The sequence below is a fragment of the Anabas testudineus genome, chromosome 6, assembly GCF_900324465.2.
Source record: "Anabas testudineus chromosome 6, fAnaTes1.2, whole genome shotgun sequence".
Classification (NCBI taxonomy): Eukaryota; Metazoa; Chordata; class Actinopteri; order Anabantiformes; family Anabantidae; genus Anabas; species Anabas testudineus.
Window position 1 is genome coordinate 4,920,275 of NC_046615.1, and position 18,021 is coordinate 4,938,295.

At 39.3% G+C, this 18,021-nt stretch overlaps 2 protein-coding genes across 3 annotated transcripts; one reads left to right on the forward strand and one right to left on the reverse strand.

The window, feature by feature from the left end:
- Positions 1–1,028: 1,028 nt before the first annotated feature.
- Positions 1,029–7,751, reverse strand: LOC113165890 (cytochrome P450 2J6-like). The gene is made up of 11 exons (XM_026365683.1): positions 7,555–7,751; positions 6,843–7,005; positions 5,543–5,695; positions 4,530–4,690; positions 3,956–4,024; positions 3,780–3,884; positions 3,497–3,635; positions 2,094–2,179; positions 1,718–1,819; positions 1,314–1,455; positions 1,029–1,216 (listed from the first exon to the last, which is right to left on the reverse strand). The coding sequence occupies exons 1-11, from the start codon at positions 7,714–7,716 to the stop codon at positions 1,029–1,031; spliced, it is 1,470 nt and encodes a 489-aa protein (XP_026221468.1). The 5' UTR covers positions 7,717–7,751.
- Positions 7,752–10,086: 2,335 nt separating this feature from the next.
- Positions 10,087–16,602, forward strand: LOC113165203 (cytochrome P450 2J6-like). Of its 2 annotated transcripts, XM_026364563.1 has the most exons (11): positions 10,087–10,263; positions 10,718–10,880; positions 11,533–11,685; positions 11,775–11,935; positions 13,726–13,794; positions 13,927–14,031; positions 14,268–14,406; positions 14,911–14,996; positions 15,230–15,331; positions 15,647–15,788; positions 15,887–16,602. In XM_026364563.1, the coding sequence occupies exons 1-11, from the start codon at positions 10,102–10,104 to the stop codon at positions 16,075–16,077; spliced, it is 1,473 nt and encodes a 490-aa protein (XP_026220348.1). In that variant the 5' UTR covers positions 10,087–10,101; the 3' UTR covers positions 16,078–16,602. The 2 variants fall into 2 exon arrangements, with proteins under 2 accessions (XP_026220348.1, XP_026220349.1); XM_026364564.1 differs by lacking the exon at positions 10,718–10,880 and having other exon boundaries at positions 10,236–10,263; positions 15,887–16,601.
- The last annotated feature ends 1,419 nt before the right edge of the window (positions 16,603–18,021 follow it).

Sequence of the window (18,021 nt, forward strand, 5' to 3'; positions counted from 1 at the left end):
GTCGGCAGGATGATGTTATTAACCCAAAACGTTAGAGAACTGTTCAAATGAATCTGCTGTTGGATGTGAAACCGTACAGCTAAGTGTACAAAAGCACTTTGTCATTAGGAACTAAACAACCATCTAGCATGTTTAAGCATGTTCCAAAGTTTCGTTGTCCCATCCATTCACTCAGACATCTTTGCTACACAAAATCTGTATGACATCACCTCACCTTCTCCTTTGGTCATGACATCATTGCTAACTTGAAACTACTGATAAGGATGCTGTTACTAGCTGTGTGGCACCAGAACTACTGAGGTCACCACAGTGTTCAGATGAAGCAGCCTATTCAAGTCATCTATGTATATTTCTGTATAAACAGAGATATCTGTTTCTATTCTGTATACACAGTAAGATATAATTTAGATATAATGTAGATTAGTAGATGAATACCTTAATAAAGACAATGTTTGAACCCATTGAATGGCCTAATGATGAATCCAAACATCATTTAACATTATTTGGAGGCTTCCAGAGGTACTATCTACCAACTTTTAGCAGATTTTACAGTATTTAACCCTGATGAGAAGCTCTAGCAGGAAGTCAAGGTTAATGGCCATGCTTAAAATTACACAATTGCCTAAACAGTTTCCCATGGAAGACTGGGCTAAGATTCCTCAAGAGACATGTGCCAACCTAGTTAGGAACTACCATAAAAAGTCCAGTTCAGCTGCCACTAAACAGTAATGGTAGGTTATGTTTCATAATTAATTAGTTAATTATTAATTATATTCAATTATTCATCATGTTTTGCCTTCTGGTTCTTTTTTTAGGCAGCCACAAACCAGAACCAACAGAAACACTCTTTTCTAGCCTCGGTTATCGGCATGATGAACTCAGAGAGAATACGACAATGAAAGGTGGTTAAACTGTATGAAGGGTGCCGATCAGGGTGTGTAACTGTACATATCTTCTCAGGAGTTACTTCCTGCTTGTGTTCATCTGGGTCAGTCTCTATTATGTTGGCTGTGTGTCTGCAGATCACCTCACTGAGTTGCTCTGAGTTGGACCTTCATATAGTAAGGTTTGGGAGTCTGAGTGATCCCAAAGACTGGTGTGTAGTCTGGCTCTCCTGCATCCTCAGGCCAGATGAACTTGAACTTCCTCAGCAGAGTCACCATGATGAGGAAGAGCTCCATACGAGCCAGACCCTCTCCAAGACACATACGAGGACCTGAGACACAATAAGTTCAATTAAACCTGCCTGTTCATTCTACAGTAGGTGTGACACAATGAGACCTATAATATAGTTTGTTTTTATGTCCTCTTACCTGCAGAGAAGGGCATGAAGGCCTCGGGTTTAACAAACTCTCCCTGGTCATTGAGGAAGTTTTCAGGGTTGAATTCATGTGGGAATTTCCATTGTCCTTCTTCATTCAGGACTGATGTCAGGTTAGGAATAACCATTGTACCCTGAGGAAAGGTTATAGTAGCAGGCAGATAATATTTGTAAGAGGTTATGATTTACTTACAGTACATAATAAATAGGATGTGTTCTTACAGTACAATCTAAATTAAATAATGGTAATTAAATGTGGATTAAAATGAGCAACTTGCAATACTAGTACAAATTACTTTTCTATATTAAACTACGCAGTACTCTAAGGTTTCTTTCAACATTACTACACTTACTTGTCACTTTTGCCAAAACTAGTTAACACAGGTTGCTTCTTACCTTGGGAATAGAATATCCCATCAGCTCTGTGTCTTTAGTCGTGCAGTGAAAGACGCTGAGTGGAACAGTGTTGGCTATCCTCTGCACTTCATGGATCACAGCCTGGATGAAGACAGATTTAAACAACATGTTTCTGTGTTTTTTGACTTGGGAAAAAGGAAATAGATGCAGACTCTTGGAAACTGCCAAGAATACAATGGTTTTCCAAAAAAATTATCTAATTTTATTCAACTATCTGCTTAAGTTAGATTAGAGGGGCTTTCCTGAAACAGGAAATGAAGGCCTTTTGTGTCATGCTCTAAACAGTATGCCACTCAGACCCACATGTGCATATAAAACATGAGTGAAACTATTAGGAGAAATCTCTTAGGTGTACCTGCATGTAAGGCATCTTGTGTCTGTCCTCAAAACTGACCCGATCCTTCCCTCCCAGCACCTGGCCTATCTCCCACTGACATCGCTCTGAGAGTTATCAAAAAGAGAGGAGAGTGCAGGGGGTGGAGTACGATAAGGTTAACATCACAATTACAGTGCTTCAGAGAGGCTGGTAGATGGCAGAATGGTAGATTGAATAACTAAACAATGTGTTCAGTCAATTAATTAAACAAATTACACAATAGCTACATACAGTAGTACAGTATTGTGCTTGGCTGGCTGCATAGTTTACTGTGAGATGTAAAAAAAAGTAGTAAAGTAGTAAAGTAGTAGTAGCAGTGTGTATGAAAATTAGCCATTTGCCTATGTCTTACACATTTAAATCATAGTGATGTTAACTAAGCTAAAACTAACGTCACTATGATATATATGTATGGCTAAGTCAAAAGAATAGTCACAAAGTTAATAGAAGAGAGCATTGTCATGACAAACAAGGAAAAGGATAAGGTAGGAAAGGCACTAAATGTTGCTAGAGGACTCACTGGAAATACAGTTAGTAAGTTTAAAGCTAAAGAAACAGTGGCTGCATGACCTGGATGTGGCAGAAAAAGGAAGCCATCATAGACTACAAGCAGATTTCTGTGGCAAGTGGACAAACACACATGAGTGACTGCAAAAGACCTGCAGCAAGACTGGGTGGCAACGTGCCAGGACACGCACCAGTACTACTGATCCAAAAGCACAATAAAGGTCGGCTTCAGTGTCAAATAAGTAAGCCAAGCAAGTTTTGAGATTCGGTTCTGTGGAACCTTTCAGACATACAGTAGATGTCAGTATCAGATATTAAACATCCATGGAAAATTATACTCTGCCTAGAAATCTACACTATGTAGAAGGCAAGATTTGTTTTGTTAATGTATCACAGAATACTAGGAGAAAACAGGACAATGATCCCAAACACACCTTTGTCTACCAAGGTCAGTTGAGAAGACATCCTGGAATGTTGTACAGTGACCATCACAGTCACCTGACTTCATCCCTATAGAAAACCAGATTGCATTTTGTGTTGAATTTGGAGGAACCACAGTTGTTGTGAGGAGACCGCTGTGTTCATGTTTATTTAATCAAATTAAAGTAATGGACTGTCCCAGCAGTAAATACAGCTTGTTTAGTCTAATGTAATGTTTTGAAATCAATTATTGACAATTAAGTTGAGCCAATGAATCTTGTTTGATTTGTTTATTGCAAACAGCTAAAAGTTTGTATATTTTGTTAAAAGACCTAATTTGAAATAGAGTTTTTATCATTTTGAGAGCAACTGTATATAAAAGAGCAAACTACATACACAACAAAACATGTTAGCCAATAAAAAGAAATAAACAATATTTACATGTGCAGACATACCTTGTATATGAGGGTTGGTCATTAGGTAGAGGAAACCAGTGAGCAGGGTGTTGGATGTAGTGTCAGTTCCAGCAAAGTGAAGATCTAGAGCGTACATAACGAGTTGTTCTTCTGAAAATGAAGAACCATCATTGCCTCTCTGGAAAAAGAACAATGTCAATTTTAAATGCAATTTGAATTTCAAATAATTCAAATGCAATATATACCTCTGTATAGACTAATACATTACTGTGACATAGTGACACTGTTTTTTTTTATCTCTGGGGAAATACAGTACACTCACCTTTTCCATTTCATCCAAATAGCAATCAACCAAGTCTCGTGGCTCCCCAGGGATTCTGGTTTTCTTGTGCTTGATCACCAAGTCCCTTATAAGTTTTTGACAAGTCTAAAAAAACATAAATTCATGGTGTGTATTAAATTACCTTTTGCATGGCAAAGCACATGTCTGTGAAATACCTCAGCATTCCTGAAGGCCTTGGTGAAGGGCAGCGGCAGGTTACGAATCATGGGAAGAGAGTTATAAAGCTGTAAAACAAAAAAAAACAAAAAAAAAGGAATCATTAGTTTATTTCAATTCAAACTTGTAGATTCTTCTCATTGAATTGAATTGCCTTGAACAGATTATTTTATCCTCAGATATTTCCCTTGAGGCACGTATGGTACAGAGAGGTTACTTCAGTGGCAACCTTACTTGACTATGATGTGAATAACACACATACAGCAGAATTCCTGGTGTGGCTCTAAATAATCATTATTTGCAATAACTGCATCAATCACACTGACTCAGTGATGTGTTTTGGATCATTGTCCAAAATCAATGTTGTTACTTTTCAATTAATTCAGATGAATTCCATTCTAATAACAGATCAAATGTCTGTCTACATCTCTGAATGATAAATAAGATTAGTGAGCCTTTTCCAGAAGCAAGCAAACATCAGCAATGTCATTGTGAGACGCTGAATTCAGCAACTAGCTCAAAGCACAGCTTTGCAGAGAGGTGCTGCAATCGCAGAAACTAGCTTTGTCTCACCGTAGCCCATGGTCCATTGGCCATCTTGGAAAGTTCAGTGATGCAGCGAACAATCACTCTCATGAACTCATCATCATACTCGTAGCGTGTCCCAAACAGAACCTGGCAGATGATGTTAGAGGCTGCATTATGAAACATAACCTGTGGGGTCAGGCTTTTACCTGTAAAAGATATAATGAAGACTATAGCACAGCAGGAGCATTGTACCGACCAAAGTAGCAAACAATATTAGAGAAAATAAAATAAGTATTTAGTATATTAGTTAAAATGTCATTTTAATCCTTCATTTTCCTGAGTTTAAGATACAACAGTACATCTTTCCACTGGAAAAAATAAATGTATCTACTTATGTACAGTAGATACATCATCTATCAACATAAGAGTCTTTCAGTATTACTAGCCTCCTGTTCTTCATATTGTAACCTATCATACTGTAGAGAATAACATGACATAGATCAGATCCTGTGGAACGTACAGAGCCAGGAGGACAGAAAAGTATTGGTCAACCAACTGAACATTGTAGTAGCACAAAGAACTGATGGTATTAGTGGTGATAGATATACCAGGTCCAAGTAAACACAAAATCAAAAAGAATGAGTTTGAGAAGCTAAAGAAATACCAGGACCTGAAAGAAGAACAGGAGCAAATGTGGAAAGCCAAAGAGGTCTCAGTGATGGAAGGAGCACTCGAGGCTGTACTAACCCTGAGCTGGAAAAGTGGGTCCGACAGATCCCAGGAACGACATCTGAACTTTCTATCCAGAAGAGTGCAGTGCAGTGCAGGTACAGCTACGATACTGTGCACAAACTCAGAATTCTCCGGTCTCACACTGTTTATTTATCTGTGTATGCGTGTGTGCATTTTGGCTTTTTTGTAGTTTGATAGTGGGTTCATAGTATTAGGTTCTGTGGACTTGCGAGTTAATGATGCAGAACATTGTATAGGACTGGAAGTCTATGAACAAAATTAAGATGTGCCCTGTTGAGGATTGTGTGTACCCACAGATTACATACCAATGCTCTCTTCCAGTGTATAAATGATGTGTTTTATCTCTCCATGAATCCTCTCCTCCATGGAATTTTTCCCCAGACCAAAGTTCCTCAAAGTCATCAGAGCAAAACGACGGTGCTCCCTCCAACCAGGGCCATAATCTGCCAGAACCACACCTGCAAGAGATGTTGATATAAAAAGCACAATGTATGAATTAGCACGACTTTCTTTACTTTCAAATCCAAGACATTGTTGTGTTAAGGTTTAAGTTCACAGTAAGTTACAGTTCTATCAGCCTGTGAGCATGCTTTACTGTTGTTATAATACCATTGGTAAAGTATTAATGAATAACCCTATGGGGCACAAACTGAGAGGCCTAAGGGGTCAGTGGACACAAAAGCTTAACGCCTGCTTAATGTTTAATTTATTGGCAAACCTTTTTCTTTACTTCTGTGGAGTACCACATGTGTCAATGTTTTATCACATACACTATAAGGAATGAAAAAGAAATAAGACTGCCCAATAATTCATTGCACATGCTCTGCCAGGAACCTAAGGGTTGACACACTATTTGAGTACCATGCAGTAAAACATGACTTGTTTGATGGAAGAGATTCCCCAAGAAGCCTGGTTTCACAATTATTTAAAAAACTATTTTTAAGTAAACTTGAATGGTGGACCAAATGGTTTGCAGAGTTTCCCCATGTCTGCCTGGGTTCTCTCCAGGTAGTCCGGCTTCCTCCCACCTCCAAAGACACGCATGTTAGGTTTACTGGTGACTCTGAGTGTGAGTCACTGTCTCTGTCTCTGTCTCGGTATGTCTGCGCTGCGATAGAGACTGGTGACCTGTCCAGGGTGTACACTGCCTCTCGCCCAATGACAGGCTACAGAATTCCAACTGAATGACGTCTAAAATAAACCCGAATGACTGAGTATGGTAGAGAAGCCTTCTACAAAGACAGCTGTCGGGTTTAAAATAACCACAACACTTTTCATACGCTGAGAGACGAAGACAATAAAGCACAACAAAGACACTCTTTGGCCTTTTTACTTGCAAGGGGAGCCGGCCTGAGATCTTAGCATCACAAATGCTTCACCCAGGAATTTCTACCTCCGACTCCGTCCGTCTCCCCTTTGTACAGGCTTTTTATTAAAGATGAGACACACCCTGAAGTTACAGATGTGGGTGTATGCTATGGTTACATGGTGAAGATAAGATGATCATATTGCAAGAAAAAGAAACTCCATACAAGGATAAAACATTGGTTATAGGCGTATAGCAATAAGAACTGTTCAGTGTATGTCCCATCATCTCTCTTTTACCTTTTCTGTGATTGACATCATTGATTAACTGGTCTTGGGGTCGTCCAGAGAAATCATTTGCCTTGGTCACCAGAGCCTCTTTGATGGCGTTCACTCCACTGATGACTACAGCTCGTCTGGGGCCAATGAACAGACTGTAGATATTTCCATATGATCTCCTCAGCTAACATAAGAAGATAGCATTTCAGCATTTAAAATAGATATGAATCTAACATAATGTATAAGACAACGTTTTAGTTTTCTAAGTTGCTGTGAAATGTTTCTGACATGTAAATACCACAAGTGATCCCTTGATTTTGTTGCAGGGAAGTCTGTAGGTTTGTTGTAAAGGAAACAGCTGTAAGAGTTTATGAGTGCTAGATATTAGTGAATGTTACTTTTTGAAAAATCAATGTCAATGTCAATCAAATATTTGATGGAGGTTGCCTACCAATGACCTGCACTAGTGGTTGGCAAGTACACAAGTACACAAGCCGTCACCTCTGCACAGACTATGGCGATATATTGGGTAATCACAAGTTATAGTCAACAACCCTTGTATCTGGGAGAAATATTGTACAAAGAATACATGACTTTATTTTACATTTTAACCCTATACCTTTTATTTAAAGTCTAAAAATGAAGCTCTTGAAATCATTACTCTGAGGAAAAGCAGCACATCATTCCATACTATTCTCAGATGCAACATAATTCATTTCATTGTTTTTCTCACCCTCCCAAAGTCCTTCAAGGGATTCTTCAGGCTCACATTCAACATATTCCCCAGTACTGGCAGGATAGGGGGTCCCGGCGGAAAGTTCTTGGGCCTTCGGGATTTGAGCTGAAGGAGGATGAACCAAAAACAAAGACATAGCAGAATGACTGTAGCGAACATGGTGGCTTGATCAGACTGAACTAAGGAGCTAAGGGGACCGATTTGCTTTTAAACAGCAGCTCAGCTTTTGGCCCTGACTCTTTGTGTACTTTGTGCCATGTATGAAAGTTGAACAAGAATGAGCAGACACTTTGGGAGACTTCTGACTGGGTTCGATTTGCTTTACTGGATCTAAATTGGTATCTCCTGTGGTCACAACCAGTGCCAGTCTACTACATAACACTATACTAGAACAGTGGACAGCTAACAATCCACTATTACAAAAATCATCTTAATTTTTTTGCATGTTATGTTAATGTTATATGTGAAAGGTCTATTGACAGCCCTATTATATTCTGTTGTTTTTATTTATGTGACCTTTCTGTACTATTCATAGATTCATCTGTTATGGCAACCATCTAGACAGAGAGGTCAGCAATAACCTTATGTGTCTTTGCTTCACTCACTATGCTTAAAACTAATCTGCAGTCAACTAACCTGGAAGGCCAAGGCAAAGTATTGGCAACGATGCATTTAGGCAAATAAAACAAACAAACAACAAAAAAAAAACAGATCTCAAATACTGCTTTGAATAATATATCCCACTCATATTCTATTTTTACCTACTCACTGATTTCTGGTGGATTATGTTGCAGAACACTGTCAGGTATTGTTTTATTGGTAATTTTAGTAAAAACAGAACTTGAATTAATATTTTTAAGTGGCTAATTTATCCATCAGTTTTCATAAACTTTAGTTCAGGTCACATCACAGGTATCAGTCACTATATTAGTAGCAAATAGTGTGAACTGTTTACTCCTGTTCTTATTCACCTTACATACATGGAACACAGTACAATCCCAGAAGAGGCATGGCTAAGAGCTGAGCTGCTGTTTTAAAGCTAACTAGTCAGTCAGTCAGTCATCTAGCTTGTTGTTCTTGTTCAGTCTGACTCAATCCACTGTTTGCTACATTACATTGCTACAGATGCAATCTTTCATTATATAATAAAACCTATAATCTTCCCCTTGTAGCACTTCAGGACTGGAACGTTTTAAACAGGCTGCCATCTACCACAATATCACAGTACTTCAGGAGACTATGCCTACATCACCAAGTGTATAGATGATGTAACAGACACTAAGACCATCGTGGTCCGGGCCAATCTGAAGCTGAGGCTGACAGAGGAGGTACACAGACTCCTGAAGGTGTGAAATGCGGCATCAGAGAGGCTAAGAGGCAGCACTCCGTTAGGAGAGCCCATTGCTTCAGCGACAGCAGAGACACCCAGAGCCTGTGTTGGGGGTTACAGACCCTGACCAACTACAAGCCCCCACCACAGACTTGTGGCAGCATCATCTCCCTTCTGAACAACTTCTTCGCTCGCTTTGATGGCAACAGCAACCCTGCACAGACCCAGCCCCCTCCTGAGGACCAGGTGTTGAAGCTGTCCCCGGAAACCGTGAGGAGATCCCTCAGCAGGATCAATAGGGAGGGAGAGAGAGGGAAAACAATGAAAATGCACAGTTACTACACTCTGAGTACACATTAAGTAATTATTTTCTTACTAAATTCATGCTCTTGATTTATTGCATTTTACTTTTTCTAAATTGTCCAGAATGCTGCTGAAAACAGCAAAAAGCTGCTGGCACTGGACCTGGACCAAACCCTCTTCCTCCCCAATAGACCAAAGCACATGACACTTGAAGACCTCATCTTCTCTTACACCATCCTGTGTTCATCATCCCCTCTTATAATATTGATGTAGTGATATAACACAACCTGGAAAATTAAAACGATGAAGCAGGAGAAGTTAATTATTAATGTCATTAAATCGTCTAATAAAAACATTTGTCTCCGCCGGGGAATTAGTGGCGTTTTGCTGTGAGCAATAACATGTTAAGAAATGCCCCTGGGGGCCGTCAGAAGATGTTTCAAAGAAATTGGATTACTGTGATACCTAATTGTTTTGTAGTTCAGTCATGTTATCATCAATATGATTAGTATCATAATGTTCAGTGTGTCCATTTTAGCAAAAATAGGACTCATAATATATCATCTCTAAGTGATCTAGAATTCTTGTTACCATCATTTATTGATATAGATAAGAACTGAAAAGACAATGACATATGTAATTAGAAACGTATAGTGTATAAATTATTGTGTTTTTTTTTTTTGTTTCTCTCAAAAGGTTTGAAAAGGGCTGAGCTGTATTGTGATGTAGTTAGATATGGCCACAGAAGATGATTTTATTAGAACTTGTGTGTCTCAAATTGTGCGACCTATGTTATTGTTAACCTTTCATACATGGAACAAAGTACAGAAGAGGCAGGGCTAAAAGCAGAGTCACTGTTTTAAAGCAAATCAGTCATCTGGCTTCTTCAATTCAGTTTGATTCAATCCACCATGTTTGCTACATTCATCCTGCTATGGCTCTGTGTTTCGTTCATCATCGTTCAAATGAAACCCCGGAGGCCCAAAAACTTTCCACCGGGACCACTTACTCTGCCAGTACTGGGGAACCTGATCAATCTGAGCCTCGAGAACCCTTTGAAGGACTTTGAGATGGTGAGAAAAACACTGAAATGACTGATGTTGCTCCTTTATGATTGCTATTATTAGGACTATAAAGGTATCTAAAATGGTTACATAGTAGAACGTTTAACTTTGTTTATACTGCTTTTTGTGACAGTAGTGGTCTCATTAAGGCTATTCAAAATGCTGATTTCAAGTACTTACATAATATCTTATCATAGTCTCTATAGAGTTTACTGCCACTGTACTTGGCGTATATCCAGCCATTAGCACAGGACCTTATATAATACTATGAATTATTCCAAGACCTTGTAAAACTGGTATGTATGAGAGATATAATGAGAGCTCCAGATCTCAGGATTTTTACTATGTTACATAAATGGATTAGTTTAATTTATTGTATATTTTGTATATTGTATAAGTAAATTGTCCCTTACTACAATCTACCGTAGTTTATAACACTGACATGCATCTTGTTTTCATACAGCTGAGGAAGTCATATGGAAATGTATATAGTCTGTTCATTGGTCCCAAACCAGCTGTAGTCATAAACGGAGTGAACGCCATAAAGGAGGCTTTAATGACCAAGGCAAATGATTTCTCTGGACGACCTCAAGACCTGTTCATAAATGATGTGACCGAGAGGAAAGGTAGAAGAAACATGATAAGTCAAAGAATAGACGATCAATGATTGTTATTATCGCCTGTATGAACAAACACAAAGGAGAGAATGCCTGCCTTTCACTGCTACTTAAGAAAACTCATGCAAATACACAAAATATAAGGAAACTATGAAAACAACAAATTTAAAGAAGTTCAAGGGCAGCATTTAGAAAAAGACTAGAAATACAAGACGGAACAAAATGCAAAAACACAAACACAACCAAATACAGAAATGTGCAACAAAGAGAAGAGAAAGAGAAGATAGATTTTTACCAAAGGTTTTAGCAAAAGCAGAAATTCAGGAGAATAACAAGGGGTTAAAATTGACAGGTGGAGCTGGATCAGGTGGCACAAGTAGTGGGTAGTAGACAACACTAGACAATAGATATTTAGAGATAAGTACACATTGAATGACAAAAATCTAAACTACACTACAGTTCAAAAGTTTGGATCACCTATTAGGATTGTCATTGTCAAAAATTGTCAATATAAATGTCTTTATTATCCTGGGAGATTTTTCAGGCTTGCTGAATAAATGAAAAATGAAATTTAACATGGTAGATAAACTGTTAGATTATAAAATCAGATTTGACCCAAAGAAGACATCACCCCAAATGTGTTTGTCAACACCCCTTGTAGGAGTGGTTATGGTAGATTATGGCCCTAGCTGGAGGGACCATCGTCGTTTTGCTCTGATGACTTTGAGGAACTTTGGTCTGGGAAAAAATTCCATGGAGGAGAGGATTCATGGAGAAATAAAACACATCATTAATACACTGGAAAAGAACATTGGTATGTAATCTGTGGGTACACACAATCCTCAACAGAAGTTCGTGTACAGTACCAATTTTGTACTACTATCTTCATTATATCTTTTCCAGGTAAAATCCTGAGTCCTCAGGTCATGTTTCATAATGCAGCCTCTAACATCATCTGCCAGGTTCTGTTTGGGACGCGCTACGAGTACGATGATGAGTTCATCAGAGAGATTGTTCGTTGTGTCAGAGAGAATTCCAAGTTAGCTAATGGGCCGTGGGCTATGGTGAGTCAAAGTACGTTTCTACAACTGATGTTTAGCAGGTATATTGCTTACCATGTTCATTTTAATTTAGCATGCTAGCATAAAAGTTTGGTAATTTTCACAAAGCAGAACATATTGGGGGAATTACCACAGATGGTACCGTGATCAGCAGCGTGTCGCATTCTCCACAAAGTATTCATCATCTTTTGGGCGGCACTTTCTGGCAACATGTCTCCTTGAGCAAGACACAGTAGCACTGCCATCCACTGCAGCTGTCCAAACAGCAATTTTCTCAAGGGGATCAATAAAGTATATAGTTAACATTATACACAGAGAATGATGATATCATTAGAAGAAGAAAAAGAATAAAACTGAGCTCAAAAGTGCTTTTAAAACAGCCCTAGGGGAAGCCAGTTCTAAGACTGAGAGCTGTGGAGGTGTGGGAGCCTACTTTAACCCTCTGGGAGCCGTCCAATAAGAAGTTCATGATCCAGCGGCACAGCTGAAAGTCCCGGATCTGCCAGTTTAGACACCAATCTATGGGGGAGGATAGTGTTAAATGCAGAGCTAAAATCCAAAAAGAGCAGCCTTGCTCTGCTCAAGGTGGGTCATTGGACTGTGATAAGGTCAGGTTGAAGATCTTTGGGAAGATTCCAGCAAGCTGGTCAGTGCAGTCCTTCAGCACTCGTTTCCTCAGATTCTTTGTCCTCAGTGTGCACCTCACTTCATGTCACCCTCGGTTGCCAGTAAGTTACTGGACAAATGGAAATTCTGACCAGCTGGAGGTGAAAAGTCAGGGGATGACAAGTCAATAGGATACATTCTTTTGTTACAATTTCTTTAACATCTGTACCAAATTTTTGATCAGTCCCATCCAGGGGTATTTAGTCCTGGTTCAAAGTTGAAGCCCGACGGATGTGAGTGTGGTTGTGGCTCAGTTGGACAGATTTTGTTTTCAGTTTTGTTAGATCACCGGCTCCTCCTGCTCACATGATGATGTGTTCTTGAACAGCACACTGAACCCCTCAAGTCCAGTTGTTAAACTTGCATGTCTACAGCGCTGGAACACTGTAGGTGAGTTTAGGAAACTGGATGAACTGACCAAGGTGACCGAGCGCATGAAAGGTCCAAGAAAACGTTGAGAGCTTGGTGTTCAGGCATCAATAGACAAAAGGTAAAAAAAATGGTGAAACTGGCTGGAAGGTTACTACCAACACTTGGCAACAACCTGTTGGACAGATCTCTTGAGTAGTCACAAGCGTAGGTGTAATCACCCAATCTCCTGCTGTCAGGGAAGCAAAAACAAACAAGGGGAGACCAGCTTTACCAAACCTTCAGGCCTGAACCGTAACACTGTACTGTATGAAATTTAATCTTAAACTTAAACACGGTGGACTGACTGACAGACTGACATTGCATGCCACAAATCATAAGATTGGCTAAAAACACCAGTAAGATGCATCAACTAATCTCTTGAGCTCCTCCTCAGCACCATGATTAGTTTCTTTCTCCTGAATCCATGTTGCCCCAGTTTTGCTCCTTGTATCTGTAAACTTTAGGTAACACTGAAGATTTGGTTCTCCAGAACTTGGAGGGTACCTTTTTAACCTTTTTAAACCATCAAGAGTTCTGCGAACACTGGCACTCTGATGTTTTATTTCTTAGCTCTACCTGTGCTGCTCACTCACATAAATTTAGCTTGTAAATGAACGTAGTTGAGCTTTGTAGATCTTATCTCTTCCAGTTTGAGGTAAATATCTGAGGAAGAAATGATCTGTTTAAATACACTAATGAATTGTCTTTGGTTACAGCTGTATGATTCTTTTCCCATGATCCATAACCTGCCGCTGCCCTTCACCAAGGCCTTTAGGAATGTTGAGGTATGTTAATGAAAGCTACAATATTAAACATCAAAGCAAAACAGGAAATGAACATCAGCAGTATAATGGATGCTTTTCTCTAACCTCACAATGCAGTAATGCACATTATGAATGGTGACTTGTGTTTTTCAGACTAGCAAGAAACTTGTAATTAAATTAGTGAATGAGCACAAGAAAACCAGAGTTGCTGGAGAGCCTCGAGACTTTGTTGACTGCTATCTGGATGAACTGGATAAGGTGAGTGTGTGAGTCCAGGGGCGCGGTGCTGTAGTGGTCAGCCCTTTTGCTGCATAGCAACAATAACCCGGGTTCGAATCCACGGTTGAAATAGGTGAATCTATGTTGGCCCTGTAATAGACTGGATACCTGTCCTCTGTGTACCTGGCCTCTCTTTCAATGATAGCTGGGCTAGGCTCCAGCACAGTTACTTGTACGTTACTTGTATTATTAACATCATTGTCTTCTCTTTTTAGAGAGGCAGTGATGGTTCTTCATTTTCAGAAGAACAACTCATTATTTACTCTCTAGATCTTCACTTTGCTGGAACTGACACTACCTCCAACACCCTGCTCACTGGTTTCCTCTACCTTATGACCAACCCTCATATACAAGGTGTCTGCATGTGAAAAAATGTGATTACTAATGTGTCAGTGAATATAATTTTATGTATTGAATATACATGTATACATATTGAAATATAAAATATAAAATATTGAAAAAGATATTTCTATCTTAAATGTCCATCCATTAGTAAAAGTCCCAAACAAAATATTTTTAGAGTATTCCACAACTTCCAGTAATTGACATCACTTTGGTGTAATAGATAAATTATAGAAGGTTCCACTCCATTTATTTCTGCCATTAGGCCATGTAACCATGCCATTGTGCACAGTACTGGGATGCTGAATGGAATGTAGCCATTATTATAGATGATTGTTTTATTTTTGATTAAACAAATCATTAAGCCACCCCATCTATCATTCTGACACCTAACAGCCTCTGTACATGAGTCTGAGTCCTGTTCTTTTACATTGTCTTCACATTTCACTTGTATTATTAGTTTGGGAACTGAACCTGTGCCCCCATCTATTCTCTCCTGTCTTCTGTAACACTCAGAGCGTTGTCAGCAGGAGATAGACCGAGTGTTAGTAGGGAAGGATCGGGTTGGTTTTGATGACAGACACAACATGCCTTACATGCAGGTAAAGTAAATGATCATGTATAAGGTCATAAGAGCAGATATTTTAATGAGCATGCTCAGTGGATTTGCCTTTTTATCGTTGTCCTTGCTTTAACTTTTTTTGCCTATTTGTCAGCATATTACTGGAACATAATATTGATTAGATTGGTCTGCTGTCTGAGTATAGAAGACCCAGTATTGCCTTTTCTTTTTGTCTTAGGTCAGATATAAACATGCTTAAATCTCTCCATCCAGGCCGTCACCCATGAAGTGCAGAGGATAGCCAACACTGTTCCACTCAGCGTCTTTCACTGCACGACTAAAGACACAGAGCTGATGGGATATTCTATTCCCAAGGTAAGGTTCTTAATCTCTTGAATGGAGAAATGTACTTATGCAGCAGGGACAGAAACCATGGGGGGTTCTGTAAAAATGATGCATCACTGAGCAGCAACAAAGTAGAATTAGATTTTTCTTTGTGCAACACCAGGACATGTTATGCAGCAAGGTGCTGTGCTGGTCGCACACATGCATAATTCATTTGGACACACAGATACCTTTTACCACCTCTATTATCTAAACATTTTCTTCTCAACCACTGGTCTATGGTCAGCTCCACAAATTACATAACCTACTATTTTTCCACAACACAAGATCTGATTTTCTCCCCAGGGTACAATTGTTATTCCTAACCTGACATCAGTGCTGAATGAAGAAGGACAATGGAAATTCCCACATGAATTCAACCCTGAAAACTTCCTCAATGACCAGGGAGAGTTTGTTAAACCCGAGGCCTTCATGCCCTTCTCTGCAGGTAAGAGAACATAAAAAACAAACTATATTATAGGTCCCATTGTGTCACACCTACTGTAGAATGAACAGGCAGGTTTAATTGAACATGTTGTGTCTCAGGTCCTCGTATGTGTCTTGGAGAGGGTCTGGCTCGTATGGAGCTCTTCCTCATCATGGTGACTCTGCTGAGGAAGTTCAAGTTCATCTGGCCTGAGGATGCAGGAGAGCCAGACTACACCCCCGTCTATGGGATCACTCAGACTCCCAAACCTTACCACATGAAGGTCCAACTCAGAGCACCTCATCAGTGAGGTGATTAAAAAAAAGTGGAGATTGACGCAGATGAATCTTAGTAGACATACAGAGAAACAGATGTGTGCTATTGTCAGTGGCAGTTAACATAGTGATGCTACCTAAACTACAGTCAACAGGAACTAAGGTAGGCAAGGAACACAACATATCACAGGTTAACAACACTATCTTGTGTTGTGCAAGCTGAAAACAATGAGGTAGCAGTTTGTGTCATTGTTTTGCTGCTTGTTTTAGACTTTGTCCACCGAGAGGAGGTTTAGATGTAGGTGTCAAAGCAAAGCTGCACCTGAACACAAAGTACATTATGTCCCCACCTATCCATCCATAGTATTATGTACCTAGGCTAAAATCTACTACGCCTATTACATTAGATATATTTACAGTATATACTCACTACATAATCATCAATGAGACTGTCATCTCAAGAGCAACATCAGCCAAATTAAATACTTTGTCGTTAATATTGGAGGAATAGTTGATCCCATTAAAAGCTTTGAAATGTAGCTGATTAAAATGAGTGTTTGTGTTGTGTTTTTCATTTGACAGAATAAACAGCAATGTTTTGGATGAAATCTGTTTCGTGTCTGACACCAGTCCATCCTGATCTATTGGATTGCATTATAGTGTGCAGGTGTACCTAATGATCATAAACTAAGGAGGCGACAGTGAATTTACCTTTGTTAAAATTTAAATATGACATAATGCTATATGTTTGAAAGACAACATTAAGCGTAAAATGTTTTTTTTTCTGTTTCCTCATCAAGTTGTTGAAAAAGAAAGAAAGGTCCTGTGCATCATTCACTTAAACACCGTTATAAAATGATTTGAGCTACTGAGATAGACAGATATAATTGTTCAAATACTAAAAAGTTAAACTTGACTGTTGTACTGCTTTTCTGGACAGTAGTGGTCTCAAAGGTTACTGAACCAGTAGTCTACATTTTTAGATTATAAATGAACATTTTCTTGGAAAAAAAAAACATCATAATAAATCAATCAATTTCCCACTGTATAATGGGCTTCTTTACACAAGGGCTATTCACAGCAGCACTGGTTTTTACTATAAGACCATAGTCTGGACAGAGTTTACTGCCTATTTGTTTGGATCATCTCCAGGTAGTAGTATAAGTTAAACAGTCCAGAGGTCTAGAAACCAAACATGTCTGCATTGCTAAGAGCCACGTGTCTGGCAAGCATGACTATTACATTTATATTTACATTTAGTTATTTGTCAAATGCTTTAATCCAAAGCGACCTGCAAGTGAGGTACAAAGCAAATCAAATATCTAAACCAAGAATCTGTTTCAGTTTCATGGGGTATAGTGCAAGATTTTTATTTGTTTATTTATTTATCAGGTTTTAAGTGCAGAGAAAGAACCACAGAGCTGAAAAGTTTTGCCTTTTGAGGTGAGGTCAGGGGACCACAAGACGTTGTTCGCTTGCAGAGTGCAGTGAGTGAGAGAGAGTGAAGACAAGAGAGAGTGAAAACCAGGATGAGGCAGTTGAGGTAAGTTCAGGTTGAGTTGACCACACTGTTATCAGGGCTTTGAACCTGGTGCAGGCAGCTACAGAAAGCTGGCACAGAGACGTGAAGGGTGTAACGTGTCCTTTTTGGCTGATCACAAATCTGACGTGCTTGGATCATCTGGAGGGGTTTGATAGTTCATGCTGGGAACCCTGTCAGTAAGACACTGCAGTACTCAAGCTGAGATACGACCAGAGCCTGCACAATACGTTGTGTTGTATAGTCTGAAAGGTAGGGTCTGCACTTTCTGATGTTTAAAAGGGCAAATCTTCATGCCCTTAAGACAGAGGAGATGTGGTCGGTAAAGCTCAGTTGATCATCAATGATGACCACCGGGTTTCTGACAGACTTAGAACAATTACTGTGGACCCATGTTGATGATATTACTACATGTGTATATAACTTTGGAATGACGTGA

Coding starts and splice junctions, on each gene's coding strand:
- LOC113165890 (XM_026365683.1), bottom strand. CDS start 7,716: ATGTTCGCTACAGTCATTCTGCTATGTCTTTGTTTTTGGTTCATCCTC. Junction 4,025..4,529: donor CCAATGGACCATGGGCTACG/GTGAGACAAAGC, acceptor TTTGTTTTACAG/CTTTATAACTCTCTTCCCAT. Junction 1,217..1,313: donor CTTCATGCCCTTCTCTGCAG/GTAAGAGGACAT, acceptor ATTGTGTCTCAG/GTCCTCGTATGTGTCTTGGA.
- LOC113165203 (XM_026364563.1), top strand. CDS start 10,102: ATGTTTGCTACATTCATCCTGCTATGGCTCTGTGTTTCGTTCATCATC. Junction 14,032..14,267: donor ATCTGGATGAACTGGATAAG/GTGAGTGTGTGA, acceptor TTCTCTTTTTAG/AGAGGCAGTGATGGTTCTTC. Junction 15,789..15,886: donor CTTCATGCCCTTCTCTGCAG/GTAAGAGAACAT, acceptor GTTGTGTCTCAG/GTCCTCGTATGTGTCTTGGA.